Raw genomic sequence first — 27479 nt, 5'->3', positions numbered from 1 at the left:
AGCAGAGAACAAAACACACCGGCCTGGAATGAGGTTCGAAAACGGCACACCAAGCGCACTCCCTTTGTGGCATTAACTGTCTAAGGGAGAATCATGCAGACGACAATAGCCTATGGTAAGCAGCCCACAGACCATTCAACAGTAACTGAAGGTGGTCAACTTGGTATAAAGATAAGGCAGATATAGCCCTTTGTCTCTGTCATGCCCAAGTGTAGTGGTTCTTCAAGCCAAGGGAATCAAGAAGCTGGGTTCCTGAGCTCAGTGTTGGTTTCCGCCTAGCAGTACAAAAACCTGGGGCTCCTGTTGCACAGAGTTCGTTTTGCTCTCCCATTCCCTCCTTATCCTAACAGCACCAGACTTTGGGGACAGTAGCAAGGTGGCCTTAAGTGCTGCTACTCTGCCTCCCTACTGAGGGCACCAACTCTGACGCCAACCTGCCCCCTCCTCCCTTTGTGCCTACCACCACCACCACCAAGTTGCTGAAGAACCACTTACATTTCTCACAAATATCTGGCAGGCCTTCCTGGCCACCCCAGGAGCATGGCCTCCAGCTCCGCCAAAGGAACCTGCGAAGCTTCCTCCAAAGTTGCCACGCTCCATCTCGATGGCGCGGTCAAAGCTGGCACCGCCACCGCCACCCATGGCCAGGCCCATGCGCTCAATGCCGGCGCCTAGGGCTGGACCCATGGCAGGACCCATGCGCTCCAGGCTGTTGGCGCCCATGCGCTCCAGGCCCATGCGCTCGAGACTGTTGGCGCCCATTCGCTCCAGGCCCATGCGCTCCAGGTTGTTGGCGCCCATGCGCTCCAGGCCGGTGGCCATGCGATCCATCACGGGGCCCATGCGCTCCAGGCCAGCCCCCATGCCTGCGGGCACCATGCGCTCCATGCTCAGGCCCATGCGCTCGATGGCAGGGCCCATTCGCTCCACACCAGAGCCCATACGCTCAATGGTCTGGCCTACGCGGTCGATGGGCGCGGCCATGCGCTCAAGGCCAAAGCCCATGCCGGCACCCATGCGCTCCACGCCAGAGCCGATGCGCTCCATGGTCTGGCCCATTCGCTCGATGCTGGAGGCCATGTGGTCGAGGCCCAGTGGGCCCATGCGCTCGATGCCGGAGCCCATGCGCTCAACTGAGCCCATGCGGTCCATGACCAGGCCCATGCGCTCAATCTCGGAGCCCACACGATCCATGCCATGGCCCAGGCCTGCGCCCATGCGCTCCATGCCGGCACCCCCAATGCGGTCAATGCCAGGGCCCATCCTCTCGATCCCAGGGACACTGCCTCCACCTCCACCTGGAACAGGGACACAAAACACAGGCAGATATCAGGGACTTGCACACCTGTGTGCACACCATGCCAGAGGGTGACCTGGGTGCAGAGGCTTGGGCACTTCACAAGCTCAACCCCAGTTCAGGAATTAAATCCCACAACAATTTATCATTAGACATCCCTCAAATGTCGACAGACAATTGTTAAGGCGGGGTAGTGAGGACATCATTCTTCCTATATCTGTGCAACAGCTAAAATTTCCATAGTAAAATTTTAAAAGGGAGAAAATCCACCCTGGAGGACTTGTGTCAGCAATGTTCTCCATGTTATTTCAGAAGCGCTAGTACTTGTAACTAGCTTTGTGAGCCATGGTTGTCAGTTCCTGAGAACTCTGAGGTCTCCCCACCAAATTTAACTGAGAAATGCTTTCAATGAAGGAAGCTCGGAAACCCCACCCTCAGTTGGTCAGTCTGTGTGATGGATTACATGGATTATATGTGGCAATTCCAATCACTCACAACCTTTACCCTTCTCTCAGCTTGTCCCTCTCAGATGCCCTGCTGACGGCCAGTATGGCTGCATTTCCTTAGCACCCCAGGCAAAAAGCAGCTAGTATACAGCCACGCAATTAAGAGGAGATAAAGAAAACAAACACCAATATAGATCCTCTATATCTAGATAGACAGCTACTTCCAGGGAGCCTTACTCTGTGAGGAAAACCCCCAAATGAGCTGTGCATAACTCTGCTGGCTTTGGAGGAAAAGAAGTCGATGGCACTTGCAGAGTAGATCCTAGAAGAGGTCTCAGATCAGTTCTCAACACATGCTGGCATGTCAGCAATGCAGGGACCCTGTGAACCTGGTAACTCTGGACAAGAAGGGTCTGGCTCCACCTGCAAGGCCACCGCCCACCACTTTTCCACCATGCAGAGCATCAAGGTCCCTCTCACTTAAGCTTCACCACCACCACCGCCACCACCTGCCTCTGAAAAAGGTCAGCTGAGCCCACAGCCAGCCCATTCCTGACCCAAGAGGCCCAGTCCAAGATGTAAATTCAAGAAAAGGAGACTCAGAAGTTTCTGTGAGTCTCTGACCTCACATATCACTCCACTTCTCCAGGACTATTTCCTTAGTCATGCTGAGTAATAGCACACCAAGTGGCAAAATATAAACACAATTTAAGAAACACAAGTTCTGCTCTGAGAGCAGAAATTTCTCAGAAACTACTTAAAAAAAAAAAAAAAAAAAAAAGCAAGATAAATAGAAAAGGGCAGGTAGCAAGCTCAAGAACATCAGAAATCAGGCTGACCCCCCAGATGCCAAAAGCAGCAGAGAACAAGGGAAAAACGGTGCCCATGTGGAGTTTTAGAATCAGCGCACCACAGAAATAATCAGCAAGTGGAGTTACCAAGGAAATGCCAAGGCACTCAGAGCCATTGGGCACGGAGGGGAGATCAAGCTGACAAAAGAAGTTCATTTAGTTTTAAGTACCCATAAAAAAAAGTGTATATTAATGGAAGGATATAGTCCAAAATGTTTACAGCACTCATCACTGGGCAGTGAGATTGCAGATATTTAATTTTTTTAAAAATAATTTTCTGAATATTTATCAGTACAAATGTACAGTTGAGTAAGCATTTGTTAGGAATGGAGCTAGTATACTTTTATAATCAGGTTATTTACTTTCAGGAATTCACAATTTTATGGTATTTAAAACAACAAAGTCCCCAAATTACATGGATATTATAATAATGACAATGGCTAACGCTTACATAGCACTTACGTATGTATTCTCTTCTATGCATTAACTCAGGTACTCTGCACAACAACCCTATGAGGTAGATACCATTATATCCCCATTTATAGTATGGAAAACAGAGAGGTTCAGTAACTTGCCAAATGTCACACAGCTAGGAAGAGACAGAGCTGGTTCCCACCCAGGCAGTCTATTTTAGAGCCCATACTTTCCACCACTACACTCTACTATCCCCAGTAATAACAGCCTATTCTAAAAATCAAAACATCAAAACTAAGCGTTTCCTACCTCCTCCCTGCTTTGCAATGATCTCTCCTCTCTTCAGTGCATTACTTAGGATTTCTAAGGAAATCAGGAAGAAAAAAAAATTAGCCAAATTTCTCTATGATAACAGAAATTTGTTTATTACAGATTCCAGAATAAGAATATTACTAATTTAAAAATAAAACAAGGAAAGGGGGGGAGGGGTTAAGAAATACACACACAGACAGGATCATTTTACTAGAAAACTGTAAGAGTCCTTGATGATGGGTCATGATACTAGGATCCCATGTAGCTCCAGAGTCTGAGCCCAGTTGGCAAGACCATCTGGGAATGTGCCCAGCAGAGCTAAGTAAGAGCCAGTGTGCACCAATGAAGTGAACTTAGAAAATCAGAGCAAGAACGGGGCCAGTGGCACAGTTTCCTAAAGCTGGTCCAGAGCCTCAGCACTCTGGCTGAAGCCTGCACTCACCCACCAGATCCAATCAACACCTCACAGTTATCCTTTAGCAAACTAAAGCTGTGGCTATACTTACTGCCAAAACCCTGAAAACCAGCAGCAACGGCATGCCGTGCTGAAGTATGACCTCATTAACAAGTCGTGCATGGAAAGACTCCAGCAAGCTAAGCCCACCAGCCCCACCTGGAAGGAGCTGGGTGTGATGATGATTAAGTGACAGACAAAGATTCAGGAAAATAAAAACCCCAACACATCCAAACCACATCCAACACCCTGTCGAAAACAGAAAACACTGCTGCTTGTTTGCCAACGATTCATCCAAACCTCTTTAAAGTTTGTCTAATGCTACAGGGTTAGTACTAGCTTTTAAAAGTTTCTTCTCAGCTCTTCACCCTGTAAAGAGATTTGTACCCACCCCCCTTCTCTGGTCACAAAGTGTGCTCAGCAATGTGGACCAATAGCCACAGAGCATATCTCATTTTATGACTGAGACCACAGAGATTATCCCTAACCACACAGCTGTTTCTGGTACTATAACTACCTGCTACAGGAAGGACGTGGGAAAGCATACCAAGAAACAACAGACATCCAGCCTGCAAACAAGTAGGGCTTACTTATTCCGTGACACCTGCGATCCTACTCAGCATACACAGGCCTAGCTTCACTTTCCTAAATCGGCACTTAGATCAAAATATTCCTTGCAAAAGCTTCACAATCGGCACACCACTGATTTGAAGAAAAAGGAAAAATTCTTTTCATGGGCATTCACAGACCTCCCTGCTCTAACTCTGAACTTGAATCTGTTCTTCCGACCCCAGGTAGACCCTCACCTCCAAGCCTCTGCACCTGATGCTGTCAGCCCTCTCTATCCTGCCAGTACGCCCTCTAGTTACACTGAACTCTCTCAGACACCCAGCCCCTCCAGCTTAAACTGCATCTCCTGCACAGTCTTGCACTTCTGCTCAGATCCAGTGCTCTCAGCAGGAAACTTCTATCAGCCACGTAGGAAATGATCACTTTTGTGTGTTGCTCACCCATCTGCCAAGGGCCTAGGAACCAAGATCTTCACTGGCACCCTCACTAGGCCACTTCTATGTACGGACCTCTGGTGCTGCCCTGAGTCACTGCGCATCGTCTCCTCAGCTGCACCACCTCCTTCAAGATCAAGGACCACATGTCTACATCCCTGCACCACCAAGTACAGTGGTTTGCAGAAACAAGGGCAAAGATCTACTGCCTTGATAGTAGAGAAGGGACACTGAATGGGGAGATACAACAGAAAGTAGCACCGAAAACAATTCAACTTCCAAGTGAAAACCAGAAAGGAGAGAGAAATCAAGAACTGAATAAACAGAACAAAACAAAAAACCCACCCAGGCCAACTAGTCTGAAATCCCAACTTAAACTTAGACACCTTTTACTAAATTGGGTCTGATCACAAGTAGCAGCAGGGAATTCCAGAACAAAGCCCTTTGCTCTTGCTCATGTCACTCTGGGAGGTCTCAGGACAAAGAGACAAGAGAGTCTCAATCAGAGAGAAGGTGGCAAAGCAGCAGGAGTTAGATGACATTTCTATTCAGGTCGGGACTGGAGGAGTTTCCTGTTGCCATGAAAAATAATGACCTCACTAGCTCTACCCCTTCTCCACGAACCAGGACAAGGCCACCAGCCTCATCACAGAGGTTGAGAGGCACCACAGTGTAGCAAAGAATTAAAGGCCTAAGGCAGGAAGAAGAGCCTATGGAAGCGAAGTCATGTGCCATCTTGTTCTCTTCTCACCCTCAAATTGCTGTTTGCAACCAAATGAAAAGTTTTTAAGTATTTAAAAAAATATCCTGCTGCTGCGGTGCCTGGGTGGCTCAGTCGGTTAAGCGTCTGCCTTCGACCCAGGTCATGATTCCAGGGTCCTGGGATCGAGCCCCACATAGAGCTCCCTGCTGAGCGGGAAGCCTGCTTCTCCCTCTCCCTCTGCCTGACGCTCCCCCTGCTTGTACTCTCTAATAAAAAAATAAAAAATCTTTAAAAAAAAAAAAAAATCCTGCTGTTCCAGGACACAAAAACACAATCAGTCATAGATAATGAGAAACTTTTAGCTAACCTAGTCACATAAAGATTATGAACTCATCCCCAAAATCCTAAAGCTTTGGAATTAACTACAATAAAACTACTACAGTCATATCAGACAAGTACAAGGGAAAAAAAAAATGAAATCTTCACTATCTTCACTACCAGCCTAGTAAGACACAAGAAAGTCCTTCCAGCTACTTAACTGCCAGTAGGGAAAAAGAGAAACAAGTCTCCACCAAACAACTGTTTCCCTCCACTCTGAGGGAAACAGTTTCTAATAGTTCCTGGTTTTCATGGAGGACACAACACGAAGAGGATGGGAGTCCTAGAAATAATCTGCAGAAGAATCTGGTCTCACTGATGAGCTGGATGATGAATCTTTCTAGGACCTTCATAAATTCTAAGAACGTATCTAATACAAACTTACACAAAAGGGCTTAAAATCCTCACACCTAACTCAATGGGTCCCCCAAAGACAGATGCTGAGCACTCTGAGGCGGTCACCTAGAAGCCTCACATCTGCACAGAATGAGAAGCAGGTGAAGATGCGGGGAGAGTACAGATCCACGCTCCAAATCACCTTTGACAGACACAAACTTAAGAGCCCCAAACTGGACAATCTCTTTTGCACCATACTAATGAAGAATTAAGCTGGTGGATTCTCAGAAACATCTAAACTGAAAACGGGAGAGGGGAGAAACACTCACCGAGAAGTAAAGAAACTTTGTTTGCAATCTAACCAAAACTGAAACAAGCGTTTCTCTGCACTTCGGCCCAATAAGCCAGGCCTTCCAGCATCAGAAAACTCCAGGTCCTGAGGCCTCTTTTAAAGGTACCAGCAAGCACACCCTGCCATCCGTTAACTAGACCACCACAGCGCCCTGGACAAGGGAACTCACACCTCTCTCAGCAGGGTCTCTGAAACCTCTACCACTCCAGAGAGCCAGTGCTCGGTAACGCAGCAGTTCTAACTGCCACAGCAAGCCAACATCTTATACCAGTGCAACCAAAGAAGCCACCTGAAAAGACTAAAGAAAGATGGTTCTATTGATACCAATAAAAAATTCAAGGACCGAAAGTTTTTACCTAGGTCTAGAAAATGTTCAGTTTTTTAAGACTATGGGAAAACAGCTGACTTTGCCTAAGAAAGAACCTCGGACCTGAGGATGAGCCTGCACCCCAGGGGGTGAGCCCCCGCCCATGTGGGGCCTTCTTACCCATTCCTCTGCCAAGGGGCTCGCCAAAGCTTCGAGACATTCCCATCTTGTTTCTGGCAAAGTCTCTCTCAAATCCTCCACCCATGCCACGCTCCATCTCTGTGGAGAAAAATATTACCCTAGGCCTTTCCAGGAATACCACTGTGTTTTAGACATGACAAATTCACTACAGGCACACAACAGCCGCCACCAAGTCAGCATGTCCACTCTTTCTACAGAGAAACCATCATTAGTCCTTTTTTCCTTAAAAAAGTCACCTCAAGTGAAACCGTAAAAACTACCTACCTTTAATCCATTAAGGACTAATTGACAACTTTCAGTAAAGCCCCCCGTAAGGTACACCAAGCACCTGCTCCTACAGCAACCGGCGTGGGCACTCGCTGAGCCAAAGGAGCCTGCGGCAGCAGCTACCACCTGCCGGGTACTTCCCACGTGCCCCGCCCCACCCCGGGCTCTACGTGTGCTGGCAGCTCATGGAATCCTCACAACAGCCTGCAACATCACTGCCCCTTTACCAAGAAAGAGGCTCCAATGCCTTAGTAACTTGACCAAGGTCACATGCCCAGTTAAGGGGTGAGCAAAGGCTGGAACCTAAACCCGATGCAAAAATCCATGCTCTACTAACAAAAGCACATCTACACACAATATAGGAACATGCCTGTATGTAACGGGACGTCTCTACTAACACAGGTAGTTTCATCTACACAAGGATGTTGGTAACTTCATTATTTTTTTCTATGCTGACAGCCAAGACTTATGTTTTGCAACAATCTTTTAAAAACAAAGGTCTTAGCTTCTTTGGGGAAAGCCTTACCACAGCTGTCAACTGCTGGAGAAAGCCTTTGATGATCCCATCATTGGCTACTTCTTTCCTCTAAAGCAAGACGTAAGATGTGTATCACACTGTGTCTCCCTCCCATACTGAGAGGTCCTTGAAAAATCTAGTTAATGTTGCTCCTTAAAAATCAGGTGCTATATAGTGATCACCTTTTATCGCATAACTACCGAAAATAGTTATATGCAGCTCAAGTCCCTATACTTTCAATGAAGTGAACAAGCCTACCAAAGGGATGGAAGCAGGCTAGCCATTATGAATTAATTAGAAAATGCAGCAGAGGGGCGCCCTGGTGGTTCAGTTTCTTAAGTGTCTGCCTTCGGCTCAGGTCATGATCTCGGGGTCCGGGGGATCAAGCCCTACATCAGATCAGGCTCCCTGCTCAGCGGGTAATCTGTTTCTCCCTGTCTGCCTCTGCACCAACCCCCTTCACGCTCACTCTAATTAAAAAAAAAAAAAAGAAAACAGATTTTAGCAATGGTGAACTTGCTATTCATAGTTTGAATCGACCCAACTGAATCTCATAGGTTGGTGGCATGCCATCTGCTGAAAATATAACTAACTTGCGCAAGCTTGCATGTGGTAGGCAGAAGGGAAATCCCAGAGCGGCACTGTAATGGACAATGCTCTGCTGTACTCCTTTAATCCCTATCATAAAGGCATAAAAAAGGCAGCACTGTGCCCCCTTGAGATAAGGAAGTCATATGTAGGTATTAATTTGTCAGCAAAGGCCTCAGAACTCATCTTCCCAAACAAAAACAAAAAGAAAACCAAACAGAACTCATCTTCCCAACTGTCAACAGGCTCTACAGTTCAGGACACCCTCTGTGAATTCCAATGAACTACCCAAAGAGTTTTCCTTGCCAAATATTGTACCATATCATTGTTTGGCATTTGATGATTTTTTAATTTGTAATTTTTAATACCCACTCTATCAGGACTTGACCTGTATTGCTGACTGACTGGATGAGACTGACTTCTCAGTCTGATGTCAGCACCCACGACCTTGGTAGATGCATTACGGTCACCAACTAAACATTAAATTAAATCCAAAACATCTTTATCAACTTTTCCCCTGATAAAGTTGACTGCACTCAAAGCTCAGAACACAGCTCAAGTGGAAGTAAAGCATTCTCTGTTGTCTACTGCAGAGGATGATGAGGGAGGACCTGAAGTACCTTTATCTCAGAACATCTAAGAACACTCCATCAGAACACATCCTCCCACTGTTGCTCTCCAGGAGAATCAGCACTGCGAACCTTTGATCACCAGGCCCAGAACTGTGACTGCGGCATTCCACCTGCCAGATTACCAAGGACTTTGCTCACACTCCTCAGCACAGCCCCACCCCTCTCCATCCACTTCTAAATGACATCACTCCACTCCTCAGAGCAAAAACCCCATTTCCTAATGACTCATCTGTTTTGAGCAAACACTTTACCAAGCCAGACTCCTCACCTTTTATTAGAATTCCTATACACATTATGAGCTACAGGCTAGCCTGAAAGTACACTGGAAATGCAGACCTTTGTCCCATCATTCCTAACAGTGAGGACTTCCTTATATCTTTTTATCATCATCTAGAACAAGGCAAACCCATGAAGAAGGGCAGTTTATTCATCAGAATTTTCTTTCTTTCCAGTCTGACAGTTATCCTAGGAAGATACTCACTTGCTCTAGTCTATCTTCACGTTAAAGGATACTGCAGGTCAGCAAAGAAACATTTAAATGCAAATCTTTAATGACTTTCCATCCCAGGAAAGTTTATGTGTTTAAGGGAAGCAACATCCCCACAGGTGGGGTTCAAAGAGTCAACCAACCCCCAAAGGATTTCAGAAATACAGTCTGCAGGGTTTCTCAAAGCACACTCTACAGGCCCACTGAGAAGGGGATGATGCCCATGCTGGAGTCAGTTCTGAAAAGTAGGATCACAGTGTGACTAAGAGCCAGGCTCTGGAGCCAGATAGCCAGGATCCATATATATCCCATTATTACTAGCCATGTGACCTTAGGCAAGTCACTCTCTGGGCCTCAGTTTCTGACGAAATGGTGATAAAAGTACCTACAAATCATGTGGTTCTTGCAAGGACTAAACGAAAAAACACACTGTTACTATGATAGTATATTTCTACTAAGGGGATGAAAGCCTCGAGTGATAATACACCAAAATTTGCACTATGTAAATGCTAAATTAAATCAATGTCTCTGTTCACAACTCAGAGTTTTATCAGAGCAGATGATCAAGAACTGATGCACTCCAGCACTCCAGGGAAGATATAAATTTGATCAAAAACTCCAAAGAAACTAAAACTAATCCCTTACACTTGAAGACAATTTTAAAATGAGCAAAGCATAACCACAGGTATCTACAGGATGCTTGCTAGTGCTGGAGACAATAAAAAGCTTTACTATTTTTATTGGGTAATTATCAGGGAGATTCAGAACACAACACACAGTTTAGTGACTAACAGGATTAACACCTACTAGGAATAGGAAGTCTACCTTCTGGAATACAAACTTGTGACTGACTAACATTTAAGGCAATTCAAAAACATCGAATTCAATAGAAAAGTGGAAGGGGCAATTATTCACTAAAAATGGGTGTGCTGCCTCAAGGTCACCCAAGAGCCAACAGCTAGCAGGGGGCAGGTGGAAGCAGGAAGGAAGCATGAGTCTTACCATTTATTCTGCCCATGTTCATCCCAGATCCAAATCGACCCATGTTTTCCATACCACCACCAAAAGGTCCCTCCATGCCTGCAAGAGACATTCGACATTCCCATTTGAGCATCATTCCAACGAGACTGCTTATACTCATCAGGAAAAGAAAGATTTTTTCACAAGTTTCACCCTGGGCATTTTCTGCCAAGAACTTCCTTACCAAGTGTAAGGGCTTTTGGGGAAAAAATGCTAGTGCCCTCGAGTAAAAATCACCATCTTCAAAAAGCTAATCTGATCCAACCCCCTTAACAGACAAGCAAAGAGAGGCCCAGAGAGATGGAGTGATTTGCCCAAGGTCACAGAGCTAGTTAGTGAGAAAGCCAGAACCAAAAGCCAAGATACCCACTGGAAAGACTGATGGGAAAAATTAATTTCTAGATTCAGAGTTTTTGGAAACCAAAGTGAGAATTCATGCAAGGCTTGAGGGAAAAGAAAGAGGAAAGGTGAGAGAAAACCATACCTAAAAGTGATTACATTTGTACTTCATTTTAAATCTCTTACCTCCCATTTTATTTATTCCAAATCCTATGCCTTCCATTCCCATTCCTTAAAAAGAAAAAGTCAATGCAAACTAAAATTATGTCAAAGCAGTAATGTTTGAACTTAAAAAGCACAAGTAATTCCAAACCAGCAAATGAACAAAAAATATCCCTGGTTATGAATATATTTTAATTGTCAAGGAAAAGGAGGACAGAGGGGGCTCTACCATCTCACCTGTCAAACTATCACATTCCAGGAAACTATGTCTTTCACAAGTCTTTAACAAAATAATCACCACATGACTCAAAATTCTTTACACATACAGTTTTAATAAATAACTAAGACCATTTTAAACATGATATATAATTAGCCAGTACAAACTGGAGCTCACTTTTTTAGAAGCTTATTTCAGGGAACACAGGTTTAAAAAGATAAAATTCTCTAAATAGCAGTTCCTAAAAACACTGAGGCTTCCCTCCCCGCCACCCCTTTCTTCTTAGGCATTAGTCGGGGGGCAAGGGGGGGGGGCGGTGGCGGTCAAACTGATAGGGCCATGTGAGGTGATCGTCCAGGGCGTTGAGATGAAGCCCAGAGTTTAATCTGGGAGGGAGACAAGGGATATGCAGAACTAACAGTAGCAGGGTGAAGGGACATCCATCCTGCAATTCAAAGGATTTCAAGAGAGACCTAAGACTGTGGTCATAAAAATGAAATAGTTCTTAATAGTATGTAAATGCCTCATCGCACAGAATGAAAATGCTAAACAGAGTTTAAAACATATTCTTCACAAAGCTTTCATTCAGCAGCTATTTCTTATCTTCTTGAACAAAGACAACACTGAACACAGTGTCTCTGAGGCCCATGATGGCGATGTTGTCATGTAATGAGGCCCTCCATGCCTTTCTGTATCCATCAATGCCCCTACCATAGTCTATACGCCATATCAACACCAGGCGAGAGCCCAACGGGTGTCTGGGTAATAGACTGTGGCAGTGCTGTGGTCCCATGGTCAGGAGACCTATAGTCTCTGTCACTAACTGATAGTGTGACCTTGAGCAAGACCAACTCTCCGACTTGCCTCCTTTTATCAAACAGCTTAACTACCTCAACATGGAAGGTCATGAAAGGATAAAATGCAAAGTATAACAATTTTTGAAAAAAGGATTCAATTCAGTAAAAACACAAAATATTATTTTTATCAAAATGAATCAGAGATGAGTAAGGAGGGAATTTTGCCCCCGTTAAATCTTTATTCCATTTGAAGTACTCAATGTCCAATTATCCCAATAGTTCACTTGAGTAACTAACTTCCCCAGACATCTCCAGTCAAAGTACACTGTAGTTCTCACCTGCGGGTCCTATGTTTCCCATGCCAATGCCTTTATTCAGGTGATTGGCATCAATAGGCTGTCCTCCTGGGCCTAACCCCATGCCAATACCACCAAGTCCATCTGAAAAGAAAAGAGAAAGTTGTAAGTGTAGAGTCCACTTAGAAAACCATAACCTTCCAAGGGAAAAAGAGTCTTTGTTTACTGTGCTGTAAGTCACACTCCATGCCCATCCACCCACCTCCATGGGCAAACCCAGGGCCTAATTCATAACTCGACACTGGTACATTTGGGAGCTATTCCTTTCAAGGCATAACTTTTCATATGCAATTACAGATTGGAGTTTGGGGTATATATAAAACAAGCACAAGTGAAAATCAGTTACTTGAAAATTACAGAGAAGAATTATGAACTCACATGTAAGAATCACAGATATGTTTCCCTAAATCTCGAATTGAGAAACGCTTGATTAAAAAAGGCAATTAAGGGGAGCCTGGATGGCTCAGTGAGTTAAGCGTCTGCCTTCGGCTCAGGTCATGATCCCAGAGTCCTGGGATTGAGTCCCGTTTCGGGCTCCTTGCTTTGTAAACAGCCTGCTTCTCCCCCTGCTTGTGCTCACGGCTCTCTCACTCTCACAAATAAATAAAATCTTTAAAAAAATAAAATAAAATAAAATAAAATAAAATAAAATAAAATAAAAGAGGGGCGCCTGGGTGGCTCAGTTGTTAAGCGTCTGCCTTCAGCTCAGGACATGATCCCAGGATCCTGGGATCGAGCCCCGCATCAGGCTCCCTGACTCTGTGGGAAGCCTGCTTCTCCCTCTCCCTCTCCCACTCCCCCTGCTTGTGTTCCCTCTCTCGCTGTGTCTCTCTCTGTCAAATAAATAAATAAAATCTTTTTTTTTAAGATTTTATTTATTTATTTGAGAATGAGAGACAGAGAGCATAAGAGGAAGAAGCAGACTCTCCCTGCCGAGCAGGGAGCCCGATGCGGGACTCGATCCCGGGACTCCAGGATCATGACCTGAACTGAAGGCAGTCGCTTAACTAACTGAGCCACCCAGGCGCCCTAAAATTTTTTTTTTAATTTTTTTTTTTTTTAAGATTTTATTTAGGGCGCCTGGGTGGCTCAGTTAGTTAAGCGACTGCCTTCAGTTCAGGTCATGATCCTGGAGTCCCGGGATCGAGTCCCGCATCGGGCTCCCTGCTCGGCAGGGAGAGTCTGCTTCTCCCTCTGACCCTCCCCCCTCTCATGTGCTCGCTCGCTCTCTCATTCTGTCTCAAATAAATAAATAAAATCTTAAAAAAAAAAATTAAAAAAAAAATATTTTAAAAATAAATAAATAAATAAAATAAAATAATATAAAATAGCCAATGAAGGACATTGGGTGGCCAGCAGCGCAAATATGCCCAACCTCCACCTCCCAACCTGGTAGCCCAAAGGACTTTCCCCAAGAAAAAACAATGCCATAAAACAGCCAATTAACACACTGGGCATACACTATTCTGTGACTCCACTGTGGGCCATTTTCCTAACAGTGAACCTAGGGTATCTTCTGCCCAGAAATCTTCCTAACCTGTGGATCAATACCCAGTCCACTCTCAACTCCATGCTCCACAAACAAGCAGGGATGTAAGAATACAGACTAGTCTCAAAACAGCCAACAAAACCTGATAGTGTAAGACACCTGTGATGCTCTGAGTGACCCTGGTCTGAGGGTGAGACCTTTTTAAATGGGAACGAAGCTCATTAAAAACAACAACAACAACAACAACAACAACAACAACCCCCGATACCAGTTCCCAAATATTTTATCTATTTAACAGCCCTGTGTTTTAAATTGACAGGAACAGCAGCAAGAGATCACCAAGGTTACTTACTCCCCAAAGCAGTCTCTGAAATGTGCCAGGAGACCAAAGTCATGGATAATGGGATCCCTAGGGCCTAGCGTGTGCCAGCAAAGGCTCCCAAACAGCCCCGTCCCACCTCCTCTAGGCACAGAAGTCAACAAGAGCCATCGCCCTGATCCTGAGTGATCGCTGCCAAGTGGCCACACTGACTAGGACAAAGAAACGTGGTTCTTCTCTAAAAACGTGTATTTTCAACAGATAAGCCGTCTTCTACTCCTGAAGCCACTGACCTCCCCTCAAAACCTGCCTCCGTTATGCGTTCGTAATATTAAACCACAAAGGCATCTCTGTTTCTGTTCTAGTCTAGGCTCCCATTCAATTCAATCTAATGGGCCTTAAGCCTGAGTCCCTCTCCAGAGCAGAGACCGGCCCTGGTCCTCCGAACAGACCCTCCCCAACTGCCCCACCTGGTAGGCAGTTCTCCCAACACAGCACAAGCAAGCCCTCCTCTCCTGCCACCCAACCCCCAGTCTTCCTTCTGACTCCCCGCCCTCCCGCTGCTAGAAGCCCTCACTCTCACCGCTGCCTATGCTCAGGCTTCACTCAGCCCTGTGCACTTGCCGGAAAATGTGCCTAGGGCTTCACTGATATGCACCATTTCCATCTGTGAGGTGACCAGTCACTTAGCCTTCCCTGTCGGACAGACTTTCACCTGGATGTTTCAAGAGACCCTATATAAAAATTTGGATTGTTGTACTTCACATACCATAAGATGCATCCAAAGTGTATAGTTCACTGACTTTTAGCTTAGCTTGAGTTGCATTACAACTATCTCCACCATCTAATTCCGAAACACTGTCATCACCTCAAGAACAATTCTCCAGGGGCGCCTGGGTGGCTCAGCCGTTAAGCGTCTGCCTTCGGCTCAGGTCATGATCCCAGGGTCCTGGGATCAAGCCCCGCATCGGGCTCCCTGCTCCGCGGGAAGCCTGCTTCTCCCTCTCCCACTCCCCCTGCTTGTGTTCCCTCTCTCGCTGTGTCTCTGTCTGTCAAATGAATAAATAAAATCTTTAAAAAAAAAAAAAAAAAAAAAAAAGAACAATTCTCCACTTACCCCTCTCCCCAAGCAACCACTAATCTACTTTCTGTCTACGGGATTCACCTACTCTGGACATTACCTACAGATGGAATCAAGGTTCATCCATGCTGTGGCAATTATCAGTACTTCGTCCCTTTATATGAGTAATACCCCATTCTATAAATTTACCACATTTATTCATTTATCAACTGAAATCATGCTACTAGGAACATCCGTATGTAAGTTTCTCTGTGGACGTTGTTTTCAGGTCTTTGCGGTATACCTAAGAGTGGCACTGTTGGGCCATACAGTACTAACCAATCTCTTCTGAACCCAAGTGCAACCTGGTTTTAATTTCCTTTGCAGTTTCTGGTTCTTCCTTCCACAGGATACTTTCAAAACGCCCAACTACATCCTCTAGCATGTAGTCTGCCTCACCGCAAAGTAATCCTAACAACCTCTCCTAAGTTGTGAATCTCTGTTCATTTTTCACCCTGAAAAATCTATAGAAAAACAAACAAAGACCAAACCCTTTCTGAAGCTTTCCCTTAAGAACGATCAAGGGAACTGCAGAATAACATAGCACAAGCTCAAGGGTAAGTGTAGTTTTCTGGTTAGATTTTTTTTTTTTTTTAAGATTTTATTTATTTGAGAGAGAGCGAAAGAGAGCACAAGCAGGGAAGAGAGGGAGAAGCAGGCTCCCCGCAGAGCAGGGAGCCGGATGCGGGGCTCGATCCCAGGACCCTGGGACCATGACCTGAGCCAAAAGCAAGGCTCGAGCGAATGAGCCACCCAGGTGTCCCTTTCTGGTTAGTACTGATCAAATTCAAAACCTAAGCCAAATTGAGAATACTCACGGGGAAGTTGCTGTGGACGCTCAGGAGGGAAAAAATCTCCCTTTGGTAAGGCCCTTTCATCCTGAAAAAGAAAGTGACTACATCTCAGTATTCTTTCCTTGAAGCGCAGCTTTGCAACAGCAAAAGATGGAAACAACTCCCAACGGAGGACTGGCTAGAAAATTACGACCCACCTATGCCACGGAATAACACACAAGTGTAAAAAAAAATTACGGAGAAACACCTTTTGTGTAAAGGAGGGAAGGATAAAAATATACATCCATGTTGCTATGGGGAATGAATGGGACCTGGATATGAAGTAAGGGCAAGACTCTCACACTGTATCTTTTTCATGCTTTTTGACTTTTAAGTCACGTAAGCAATTATCTACTCAAAAAAACGAACTGAATGTTTAAGGTAACTATGATACCCCCTTTTACAGTTCCTTTTATTTTCTTTGCGAATCTGAGCCCTACCTAGATTGTCCTCAGCATGTTACAGTCATGCTTGTATTAATTCATTATTACCCATGGCAGAGCCACAGCAGGGCTAAAGTTCATCACTGAAGTGCTTCAGAAGAAGTTTAAAGGCTGTCTGAATCAGACTTCGCATGTTCACAACAGATATGACACTGGCTAAACATTCTAATGCAATACTATGAAAAGTGGAAACCCATGTATATAACCATCTTTGAAACTGATCATTTGCTTAAAGCAGGATACTCAACTGACCACCAGACCATGCCAGAAAGAGGCAACTGCGTAAAGGATAAATATCTGAAGAGCTGCACATGTGAGCAAAAAGTTGTTTCTGTCATAAATTTGCTCAACATACTACACCCCATTTAATGTAGACTGATCCATAAATATAATAGAGTGCCTATTAAAAGTATACTTTTAATAATCCTATGTTTTTGCCAGACTTATTTGAATATATTATGCAGAAAGAGATCCTATTAACTTACCATTTTCACATGCATTGGTCTATCAAATAGCAGTTGACCATTAAACATAGCTGATATTACAATTAAGGTTATTTCTTGCAATTCTAAAAACACGCACAGCAGGAGAGAAATACAGAAGAAAAATACTCCAACTACTACCAGGGCCCCTAGTGAACTTATGAACCATTTTGATTTTTCATTCTACTTTTAAAATATTTGTTTCTACAATAAGCATAAAAGCAACAATAGAACTCAAGGGTAGGCAGGGGAGTAAATGTCAGCTTATTCCTCAGGTGTAGAGCTTCGTATAACCCTAACTTCTCACCAGACCATCCTCCTAAGTACTGGCATGAGTTTTCTGTAGGAGTCCATTGGGCCAGGTATCCCACCATTTTTTGAAGTACTATGTTTTCTGCATAAGAGGCACAGTAACAGCCTTATCTGAGTTTAGTCACCGTGTTCATGTGTGGCATTCTCCACTGTGACTACAAAGATACTACTCTACGGTCAGAGAGAAGTGCTTATTCTAGAATGAGGTCAACCCATTGGAGAAATAGGGCCAAAGATTATATATGAAATAACAATGGATTTTCTCTCCAGAAGCACATTCTTTACAGACTTCTCCCTTCAGACCAAACTTCTCTGAGAGAGAAGGCTGGAAAAGACCACGCATGGGCGTATGCCTCTTCTCTCTCTATGCAGCCACTGAATCAATTCCATCACAGAGAACCAACTTTTAAACTCCACAATAACACATTCCCTCCAGTCATTTAGGAAATATTAACACACAAAATTACCACTTCCCCCAAAAAACCTGTATTATTAATACAACATTTAGGCCAAATTGTTCACCAAGAGTTGAATTCTGATAAAAGGATACATATAGCTTGCACAGCTTCAATGGACTGTTCAAAAGTAACAGTGCCTATTCCACGACTTTTTCCATCTTTATCCTCAAGAATGTCTGCTCGGACCACCACACCAGCCATACTAAAAACTTCCTTCAGTTTCTTCCAGCCAACTTTATAATCCAGCTAATCAAGAGAAAGTAGAGAAAAATCTCAATGCAGACATCTTTATAAAAAACATTTTCACTATATGAGTGCAATATGCTTTGGTTGGAAACAAACATTTAAAAATAACGTCAGGTTATTTTTATTGTACTAGGCACCCAGCAGGCTCAGTCAACAGAGCATGCAGCTCTTAATCTTGGGGTGGTGAGTTCAAGCCCCATGCTGGGTGTAGAGTGTAGTTAATAAAAATAAAAATCTAAAAAAATAATAATATATAATAAATATAAATAAATAAATAGGGGTGCCTCAGTGGCTCAGTTAAGCATCTGCCTTCCACTCAGGTCATGGTCTCAGAATCCTGGGATCTAAGGCCCTCGTAAGGCTCTCTGCTCAGCGGGGAGTCTGCTTCTTTCTGTCCCTCCCTTCCCCCAATCACGCTCTTGCAAATAAATAAAATATAAATAAATAAATATGTCACAAAAATTTATCACCTGCAGAATTTTTCAGATAGGATTACAAAGCCTGGCCTTAACTGCTATTCATTCTTTTCTCTGAAACAACAGGTTAAGTCACCTCATACATTTCAAATTAATGCTTTCTTTGTGAACATTAAAAAAAAAAACAAAACTTTTTGTTCCTTGGTTTACCATCATCCTCCCCAACTCACTTTCCTTTAAAAATATCTCCCCTTGCAAATGGCAAGGGTATTATCTTTCATCCCAGACACAACAAGATGGAGGGCAATGTCAGCCCTGTTCATAGACTTTTTTGACCTGCACCTAAATAAACCCACAGGGAATGCAGACTCAGCTGCCACTTCTGTAACCAGCAAAGTCAGTAAATGTGGTCCCCATAAGACTATGGTCAGGCCTATGATTTATCATTGCAGTGGTCACCATGGAACAAAGTCCAACTTCAAAGTTATTTTTTTTTTTATTTTTTTTTTTTTAAGATTTTATTTATTTATTCATGAGAGACAGAGAGAGATAGGCAGAGGGAGAAGCAGGCTCCCAAGGAGCAGGGAGCCTGATGTGGGACTCGGTCCCAGGACCATGGGATCATGACCTGAGCCGAAAGCAGACGCTTAACCATCTGAGCCACCCAGGTGCCCAAAGTTATTTTTTTAAACAGATCAAGAAGAGAACATAACCTTTTATTTTATTTTATTTTATTTATTTATTTAAGAGAGTGGGGGGGAGGGAGAGCACAAAGGGGGAGAGAGAGGGGGAGAGGGAAAAGCAGACTCCCCGCTAAGCAGGGAGCCCGACACGGGGCTTGATCCCAGGACCCGGAGATCATGACCTGAGCCAAAATCAAAAGTCAGATGCTTAACCAACTGAACCACCCAGGAGCCCCAAGCATAACCCTCTTTTTAAAATTTTTTCTTCTCAAACATCAGAATTACTTTTATGACATATTAACAAGACTATTTCATAAAGTTCTGATTTTCTACTTTAGACAATGTTTCCGCTTACTTACATTTGCTACAAATACTGTGCTTCCAAGTCTTCCAGCCTGTAATGCATGGATAATCTCATTTGGGATGTTAGGATTATTTAGGATACTGGGTGGGATATTAATCATTCCTGGGCCACCTGGTCCCATACCCATCCCACCGGTCGTAGCCATCACCTTTTGCATTGCTCTCCTGGCATGTTCACCATCAGGATCCTAAAACAAGCACAGAAGTGTTACATTTAACTGACCCAGTGACAACTAAAACCATGATCTCACAAAAAGTGATATTCCCAAAACTCCAGAGATTGAGAGGTTGTTTGGAAAGCATGTCTCGAAATCTATAACAAGAAATTCAAATGAACGCAACCATCAGGCTAGGAAGAATTCCAGCCAAAGGAATGAGGAAGAAAGAAACAGCGTAAAATTTAGCTCTCAACTAAAAAAAAAAGGGGGGGGGTTGATGACAGAATTAGTTGATATAACATAGAACACTTCCAGACGGAAATAAGATCTTCACAGGCTTGGTATAGTTGAATCTCACTAATTTTCAATGGGGTTTTGTAATTTCTGATAACCCCATCAGTGATTTTTTCCGAAAGTTTGAAAACGCAGTTCTAGATCACCGAGGTACTCCGGTCCTTCACGTTATTCAGGCGTTTGACTCGTGTTAAGGTCTGGAGAGGTTTGTGAAACTCTGGCATTGACACTAGTCTTGAACTCTTTGCCCTTTCATGTGTCTCTTCAACACACAGAAACCTTAAACCCTACCATGCTCTCCTGAGTTCTGAATATATTGATCTTCCTCTAAGAAGTCAAAATAAGTCAGGGAGAAGTCTAATCAACAAAAACTTCCCTCTTCCTCAAGGGAGAAAAGATATCTGGTTTGGATTAGATTTGAAAGTAGATTAATGATAAATTCACTTTATAAAAGAAAAAAGGTGGGCTAAGAATAGGGTTCAGGATGGGTAAGACTGTAGGCGTGGATTCCCTTAACACACATGCGCACACCCCATGGGTTCGGTCTGAGTACCCCTGAAAAAAACAAGGCAGGCTGCTCTAAGACAAATCACAGATGTTAGGAAGGCAGTCAGCAGTTGCTCAGGATGTGCTCAGCCACTATTCCAAAGTTCTTACAGAAGTGACTACTGAAGCCTGTGACCGACCCTCTTCAACCAAACAACAGGTTGGTCTGCTCCGTAAAATGTAGCCAAGGACTATATCTGTCTTTTCCTAATTCCAAACAGGGACAACTCGACAATTATAAATGGTATCCACATTGTTTCAAGAGCTTACTTCTTTGACTTTCAGTGGTCTTCCACTCAGACTATGCTTGTTTAGAACTTCGGCAGCTTTTTTCATGCTTTCTTCCATCTTGAATTCAACAACGCTATGAAGAGTCAAAAGGAGATGAGTGAAACCAGTCCTACAATTTAGAAGGCTCAATTGCCAATAAGTAACTAGACAATACTTACGCACATCCCTTTGAAGGAAGCCACAGACCAGTCAGAAGAGCAAGGAAAGGGGGAAAAAAGAAAAGAAAAACATAGTAAATATCAATGACAGTTATATAAATTACAAATATGATTTATGTAACAAAGTTAGTTTTTAAATTAACCCTTCTAAGGGGAAGCTCACAGGAATGTCTTGCCTAGCCTTCCTTATTAAAAGCTGGGCTCCTTATTATCTCCTCTGCCTGCGCATTTCCAGCATTGCACTATAGTTACTGAAGTTATAATAAGCAGACCTAAATTCAGGTTCTCCAAGAAATCACACAAACTTTAGATCTGCTTCTCTCTGTACTCAAGTCAATTCCTTATCATACTCCTCCTAAATCCATCCCTTCCATAAATTAAAGCTCATCCTTTGATTATTCTAAGCCATTCTATTGCACAACAAAATAATTTATTTTCTCTTTAAACTAGGCCAATTTTAAACGTTCAGGTTTTAATATTTGTTTTACAATTTACTGGCACAAAGGCAACTTTGCGGAATCTTTGGTTCACACAACTTTCAAATTCAGCAAACGACCAAGAGTAACATTTTCTAGACAAGAACACACGTTTTACATTAATATACCACCGCTAAAATTCCATGCATAATTCACACACAGCCAATTCCTCTGTTAACAAAGAGACAATGCTGCTATTGGTCCCCAGTTATCCAAATTGGGCATCCAAACAGAATACCAAAAAGCTCTTTGGCCAGCCATTTGGAAAAGCGGGACTCCCGTTTGCAAATCCCCTCCCACCCCACTCAAATGTTTGGCAAAATCAAACATAGCTACTATAACATGAGCACTCACTGCCTTCCTGATTTCATTCGATTCCACGCCACCATACAGTTACATTTTTCAAGTAGTAAATCCACAGAAGAAATTCTCTCAGACACTTACCCTTGACTTTCCTTCAGCGTCCATTAAGAGCTCCACGTATGTTACCTCACCAACTACAAATCAGTTTCCAGACGACACATAAACCAAGGGAGAAAAGCCAAGAAAACAATGGGAATTTAGAACAATCATCAGCAACCTTGTATGGAGCCTCTGCCTTATAAGAAAGCCCAGAAACACTCCATATTCTCTAAACCACCAAAACTAGGCATTACAGGTGTGCAGTAAAAGTAGGTGAGACTCGTTAACAATTATGTCCTTGATTTTCCTCCCACCACAAACAAACTATTTCCACAGATTTCCATATCAATTTCCCTGTCTGGAATACTCACTCATGACTAGAGGCAATCCAAATCTATAGGAAAGAAGTCTGCGTGCTTCACTTTTTTGGGGAAGGGAGGCAAACAGTTTTACATAATACACTCTCACAGGTGAAAGCAGGTAAACAGCGCACAAGCTGCAATGCCACTGAACTGAGCTCAAATGCTAAGTACAAGGACGTGCAAGTGTGTATATGCTCAAAGGCACATACACGGTGTGGCCGGCCACATAGGTGCAACCTGCGCAATCGCACAAGGCCCTGCACTCAGGAGGGCCGCGCGCTTAGTTTAATGCTCTGATGTTAATCTTGAAATTCTTAATATTTTAACAAGAGGCCTCCTGTTTCCATTTTGCACGGGGCCCCACAAAATCTGTAGCTGGTCCTGCACATGGCACTAGGCTCCAGAATTGTCAGAAGTAGGATGTTCGAGTATCCCATCATGAACCAGAGCATCTGGATTCTCTTCAGTGAATTAAGCCAAGCTTTATTCTTCCTGCTTTCTCAACCTTCCCATTGAAAGACACAGATAAATGAAAAACTGAGAGCTCAGTTTGCAACTAAACAAGCTCAGAAGACTCACGTGATTCTGAACTACACAAAGGGGGACAGAAAACAAAGCATTTCAAAAGATTCCGCAGATTTTCCTCAAGGTTTGGATTGCCAATTCATGACCACCATGACCAGATGTTAGAACCCATCAGGAAGACAACCACCAAAATGGCTGCTGAACTTGAAGATGGCACAAGGAGAACAGGAATTTAAAATTGGAGAAAACAATCTCTTAAGCAGGCTCTCCAGTCAAAGTGCTTTTGTCCTCAGGAATATCCTTTTTTTTTTTTTTAAAGGATTATTTTTATGATAGTAAAGCCTTCTCCAATTCTGTGATCAAGTTTGGTTTAACAGTACAAGGGTAAAAGTAAACCTCTTCCTGGCCTCAACAAGTCCTGCCTATGCTAATTCCTTTGCTCAAAGGATATTCAAATTATAAGGATTTTAAAATAATAGCAAAGAAAGATTTAAATAGAAGATAAAGTAACTTTTTAAAATAAAAATTAACGATTTGAAGGGCAAACTTATTAGTAATGTATTTGCATAGCAGTTGACAACAAGAAGGCCAAGTGTTCAAAGTCACCTCCCCTTGTCTTTTCTTGGAATGTTAAAGAGAACCAAACCAGCACTTTGCACAAAACAGGAAGGCGAGAGAATCAGTGCAAAGAAATGAAGAAATAGGGACTGGTATAATTTAACTTTTGGAGTATGCACTCCAGTGGGGCAAACTGAAAATGATCACAGCCAAGGTACAGTCAAACAATTTGGCTTTATTTTACCCTTACAAAAGTAAAGCAATTCCAAAAAAGGTGTGGCCATTCCTGAGGCCATGTTTTTAAAAAGCCATTCATTTCAACAGCAGCAGCCATTTGAGGACCAACAGCCTTATCTCCACTTTGATAAAAATGCCAGATAGTGTCAAGACAGTGAAGAGACCTCAAATTTATTTTCTACAAGCTTTAACTACCATCTAGTAACCTTAAAAATAAATCACAATATCTAACTCAAGACAACTGCAACTATGTTGTTGGAATTCAAATACTGTTGCATTTAGTAAGTTTCTAGTCTGTGTCCATAAAGACACTTTATCAAAAAGCTGTCATTGCAACCTAGAAACCAAGCAAGTCCAAACCAAACTTTTTTCCCAAAAAGCTAGGTTTAAAATTTAGGACTTTTTCCATGTAAACATTCTAGTGATGGCACACATCCAACTTCAATCCTTAAGCATCAAAACTTTGCTTAAAATATCCCTTTTTGTTTTTCCCCAAATGGTATAGTTGTTTAGTAAAAACAAAAAAATTACATTAAAAAACCCCTCCATCCTATCAGTTTAGCCAGAGGTTAGGCAGCCGCTGTGGCTCTAGCATGAGTAGTGTTGTTCCCAAGGGAGCATCAATAATACACCACATCCCTCATACATTCCCAACCTCTACCCTGAGATTCCACATCAATTCAAAGATGTAAGCAAATCAGGATTACAGGATCTGAAAGAGGTGCTAGTTCATACTTCCCTATAGGAAGATAATAGTAGACCACCTCTCTTTTAGTTCTACATATTAAAACAAAGATCCGTTTAGTGTAGTCAGTACAACTAGCAACAAAACATTGAAGGTAAAATTTGCCACCTATGCATAGTCTGGTCACATCCAAAGAAATGAAGTTTAAAAGACCAAATCAACCAGAGCAGATGAGTTAGGACTGAGAGGCAGAGTTAATAAATTGGCAGCTTCAACAGTCTTGCCCAAATGGAACTCGCAGGTTATTGATGGAAAACACTGCTGCTCCTCTCCCTTCCTGAACATGGATGGGATCCATGGAATCCCAAAAGGAGGTGCTAGGAAATTCTACTGCAGCTTTAAATATCAGAACATCTAAATGAAAAAACTAAGACTGAAACATCTAATGCCCAACGTTTTCACCTACCTTTATTTTAAAATGCTTCAACAAATCACCTTTAACCAACTTTTACATGATAAACATTGCCTCAAGCATAAAACACATCAAGAGGATAAGCAGAATGAACAAGCAACCCAAAAAGAAGTCAGGCACACCTGCACGTATTTTTTTCTATCAAACAGTACTTCTGTCTGTATTCTCATTTACTTTGAAATGGACCAAAAAGGGGGGGGGGGGGGGCGGGGACGACAGAGGCCAAAGCTTCACTGAAGAGAATTCATATGTGAAAAGGCCTGTAATTTAAAGGCGAGGGTGGAAGGGGAAGGCTCCAAAGAGCAGGCACGTTATCAAACACACTCACCCCGCAGGTGGCCACTCTTACAGAGAACAGATGCGTATTTTAATTTGGAAAGCTTGTGCCTTTAATATACAGACAACTTGAAACCTGGCAAAATAATTATTCTACAGAAGAAAGACTTGATTTATGGACGAGTTAGAAAATTATTGAGCCCATTCTTGCTCCTACTTCCACAGCAACAGATCACTACTTCTCGGGGAACCTGGGTGGCTCAGTCAGGTAAGCATCTGCCTTTGGCTCAGGTCATGATCCCAGGGTCCCGGGATCGAGTCCTGCATCGGGCTCTCTGCTCAGCAGGGAGCCTGCTCCTTCCTCACACTCTCCCTCTGTACTCTCTCTCTCTCAAATAAATTTAAAAAATCTTAAAAAAAAAAAAAAAAAAGAGCGAGAGATCACTACCTTCTCTAACTGAACCAAAAACTGGCAAACATAAAGTGAAAGCAGGCTACACTGTCAGGGTTCAACCCAATTTGCCCACAGACACAAATGCATTAGCGTAACGGGTCTTCACAAAAAGCAGGCTGAATTTCCCCAAAAAAGGAAAATACGAAGGAACAAATACACTGGATATGGATTTTTACTTAAATTGAAAATAAAGTTTGGCTCCATAAAACCCACAATGTAGGTTGTGTTCAAGAGCCAACGGAGACTCTTTTGGACTACGCTTGCCCTCCGGGCCTCAGTTTTCAGTCAGCTGGAATTTGAAATTTACTTAAAACAATCCATCAGGAGCACCTGGGTGGCTCCAGACGGTTAAGTATCTATCCAACTCTTGATTTTAGCTCAGGTCATGATCTCAGGGTCGTGGGACCAAGCCCCACATTAGTATTCCACACTCAGCATGTGTAGTCCACTTGAAATTCTCTCTCCCACTACCTCTGCCCCAGCGAGCGCACTCTCTCAAAATAAATATATCTTAAAAAAAAAAAAAAAGCGATCCATTAAATGAAGACAGAGGATTAAGTGCTTAAAGAAATCTTTGCTTACACAAATTAAACTGACTGTTGGTAAACTTGGGATTGATTGAGAGTAAACTCCATCACTGACGTTCTTTTATTGCTCAAACTGTGCTCCATGTTTACTCACTGCAGGTTCAGCTCAGGCCTGTCTCTTTACAAATGCCCCACCTCAATGGTGCCAACTCCCTGGTTAGGCCAGGAGAACAAGCAGCCCAATAACGAGCTTTCTTCATCCACACAGGACTTCACAGTAATGTAGCACAACGCTATTTAAGTTTAAAATTCCCAAGGTCACCTTTTTCACCCAGTCCTTATGGTCAAAACACTTTTCATGTGATCCCAATCTGTCCCCAGTGATGAAAATCAGGTAGGTTGTGAGACTGTGAAAGCATCTGCGAACTTATGTGATAATCTCCGATTCTGATCTCCTATTACACTGGCTCTCAATTTTTTTTTTTCCAATTCAGCAACTCTTTGGTGTTCATAGAAGCCATTTTGTTCCATGTACTATCGCCGTTAAAAAATCAGCATGATCAAAAGGACAACAGAAACCTCTCCTCTGTTCCATCAGGACACTTAGAGCAGAAAGGGGAAAGTTCACCAGACGATTCTACAGGCTGTGAAAACTGTTTAATCCACATCCCAAACTTGGTGGGGGGGAGCAAAAAAAAGGGGGGGGGGGGCAGCCTGGCTCAGAATAAAGCAAAGCTCTCAATACATTTTCTTTAAATTCAGCAATGCCGATTTCATGATAGTGCCACCAAACAGCTGGGCACCAAACAAGCTTTGGGATCCCATCCAGGGGAAAAAAGCAAAGTGACCAATTCACATAATATATGTATCATTAACAGGATCTCCTAGAATGCTGCTAAATGCTCAAATTTAAGACAGAGTATATACACTTGGTGGCCAAGAAGGGGGGGAAAGATCAGGAATTAGGGAGGGGTACCTGAAGCATCGGACGCATGATTAGCCTTAGAAAAGCTCCTGTCTTGCCACTTCCAAGTTACTAGTCCACTTCTGAGAGGCGGCAGTTAGACAGGGTGGCAGTGACAGGACATTTTCCAGACCTTTAAGTTGAAGACAACTAATTCTAGCTTATTCCGTTGGTTTCCTGAAACAACAAAACTCTTTAAATGCAGACCAGTAAAGAGTGGCAGAGTTGTAATAAGCCAGGTCTCCAGTTGGCCCACTCTGGAGGTGACCTCAAGACTGATGCTTTTAGGGTGTTAAGTGCCCCTAGCTGCAGTAACAAGTCTTCAAAAAACGAAAACTTACTCGCAACAGGTTTCAAGTCAATACTTCAGATTTCAAATAACCACCTAAACATATTATCAGTATACCAAGACATGAATAAAAACGCAATTTTAAACCTCATAATAAAAATAACATTTTTGAGACCTATATATGTGAACAGTAAATTTCTTCAG

At 43.1% G+C, this 27479-nt stretch overlaps 1 protein-coding gene across 12 annotated transcripts in view; it reads right to left on the bottom strand.

The window, feature by feature from the left end:
* HNRNPM (heterogeneous nuclear ribonucleoprotein M) overlaps positions 1-27479 on the bottom strand; it is a 54543-nt gene that overhangs the window by 16118 nt on the left and 10946 nt on the right. For 3 of the 12 annotated variants that reach the window (XM_064572158.1, XM_064572169.1, XM_064572161.1), the window contains exons 1-11: positions 20870-21145; positions 19598-19789; positions 17986-18139; positions 17127-17176; positions 16184-16244; positions 12420-12521; positions 11092-11136; positions 10549-10626; positions 7035-7133; positions 3318-3371; positions 496-1298 (exon numbers count right to left, since the gene is read on the bottom strand). In XM_064572158.1, coding sequence (XP_064428228.1) covers positions 496-1298; positions 3318-3371; positions 7035-7133; positions 10549-10626; positions 11092-11136; positions 12420-12521; positions 16184-16244; positions 17127-17176; positions 17986-18139; positions 19598-19789; positions 20870-20947 — 1716 coding nt within the window. In that variant the 5' untranslated portion in view covers positions 20948-21145. Of the gene's footprint in view, positions 1-495; positions 1299-3317; positions 3372-7034; positions 7134-10548; positions 10627-11091; positions 11137-12419; positions 12522-16183; positions 16245-17126; positions 17177-17985; positions 18140-19597; positions 19790-20869; positions 21146-21968; positions 22022-27479 lie in introns of those variants that run through there. The other 9 variants (XM_045863171.3, XM_045863166.3, XM_054504967.2 and 6 more) reach the window with 9 other exon arrangements.

The sequence above is a fragment of the Mirounga angustirostris genome, unplaced genomic scaffold (assembly GCF_029215605.1).
Source record: "Mirounga angustirostris isolate CCGP_5_RB_7025 unplaced genomic scaffold, mMirAng1.0.hap1 SCAF_1, whole genome shotgun sequence".
Classification (NCBI taxonomy): domain Eukaryota; kingdom Metazoa; phylum Chordata; class Mammalia; order Carnivora; family Phocidae; genus Mirounga; species Mirounga angustirostris.
Note: the sequence above shows the minus strand (reverse complement) of the source record. Positions and strands in the feature narration are given on the sequence as shown.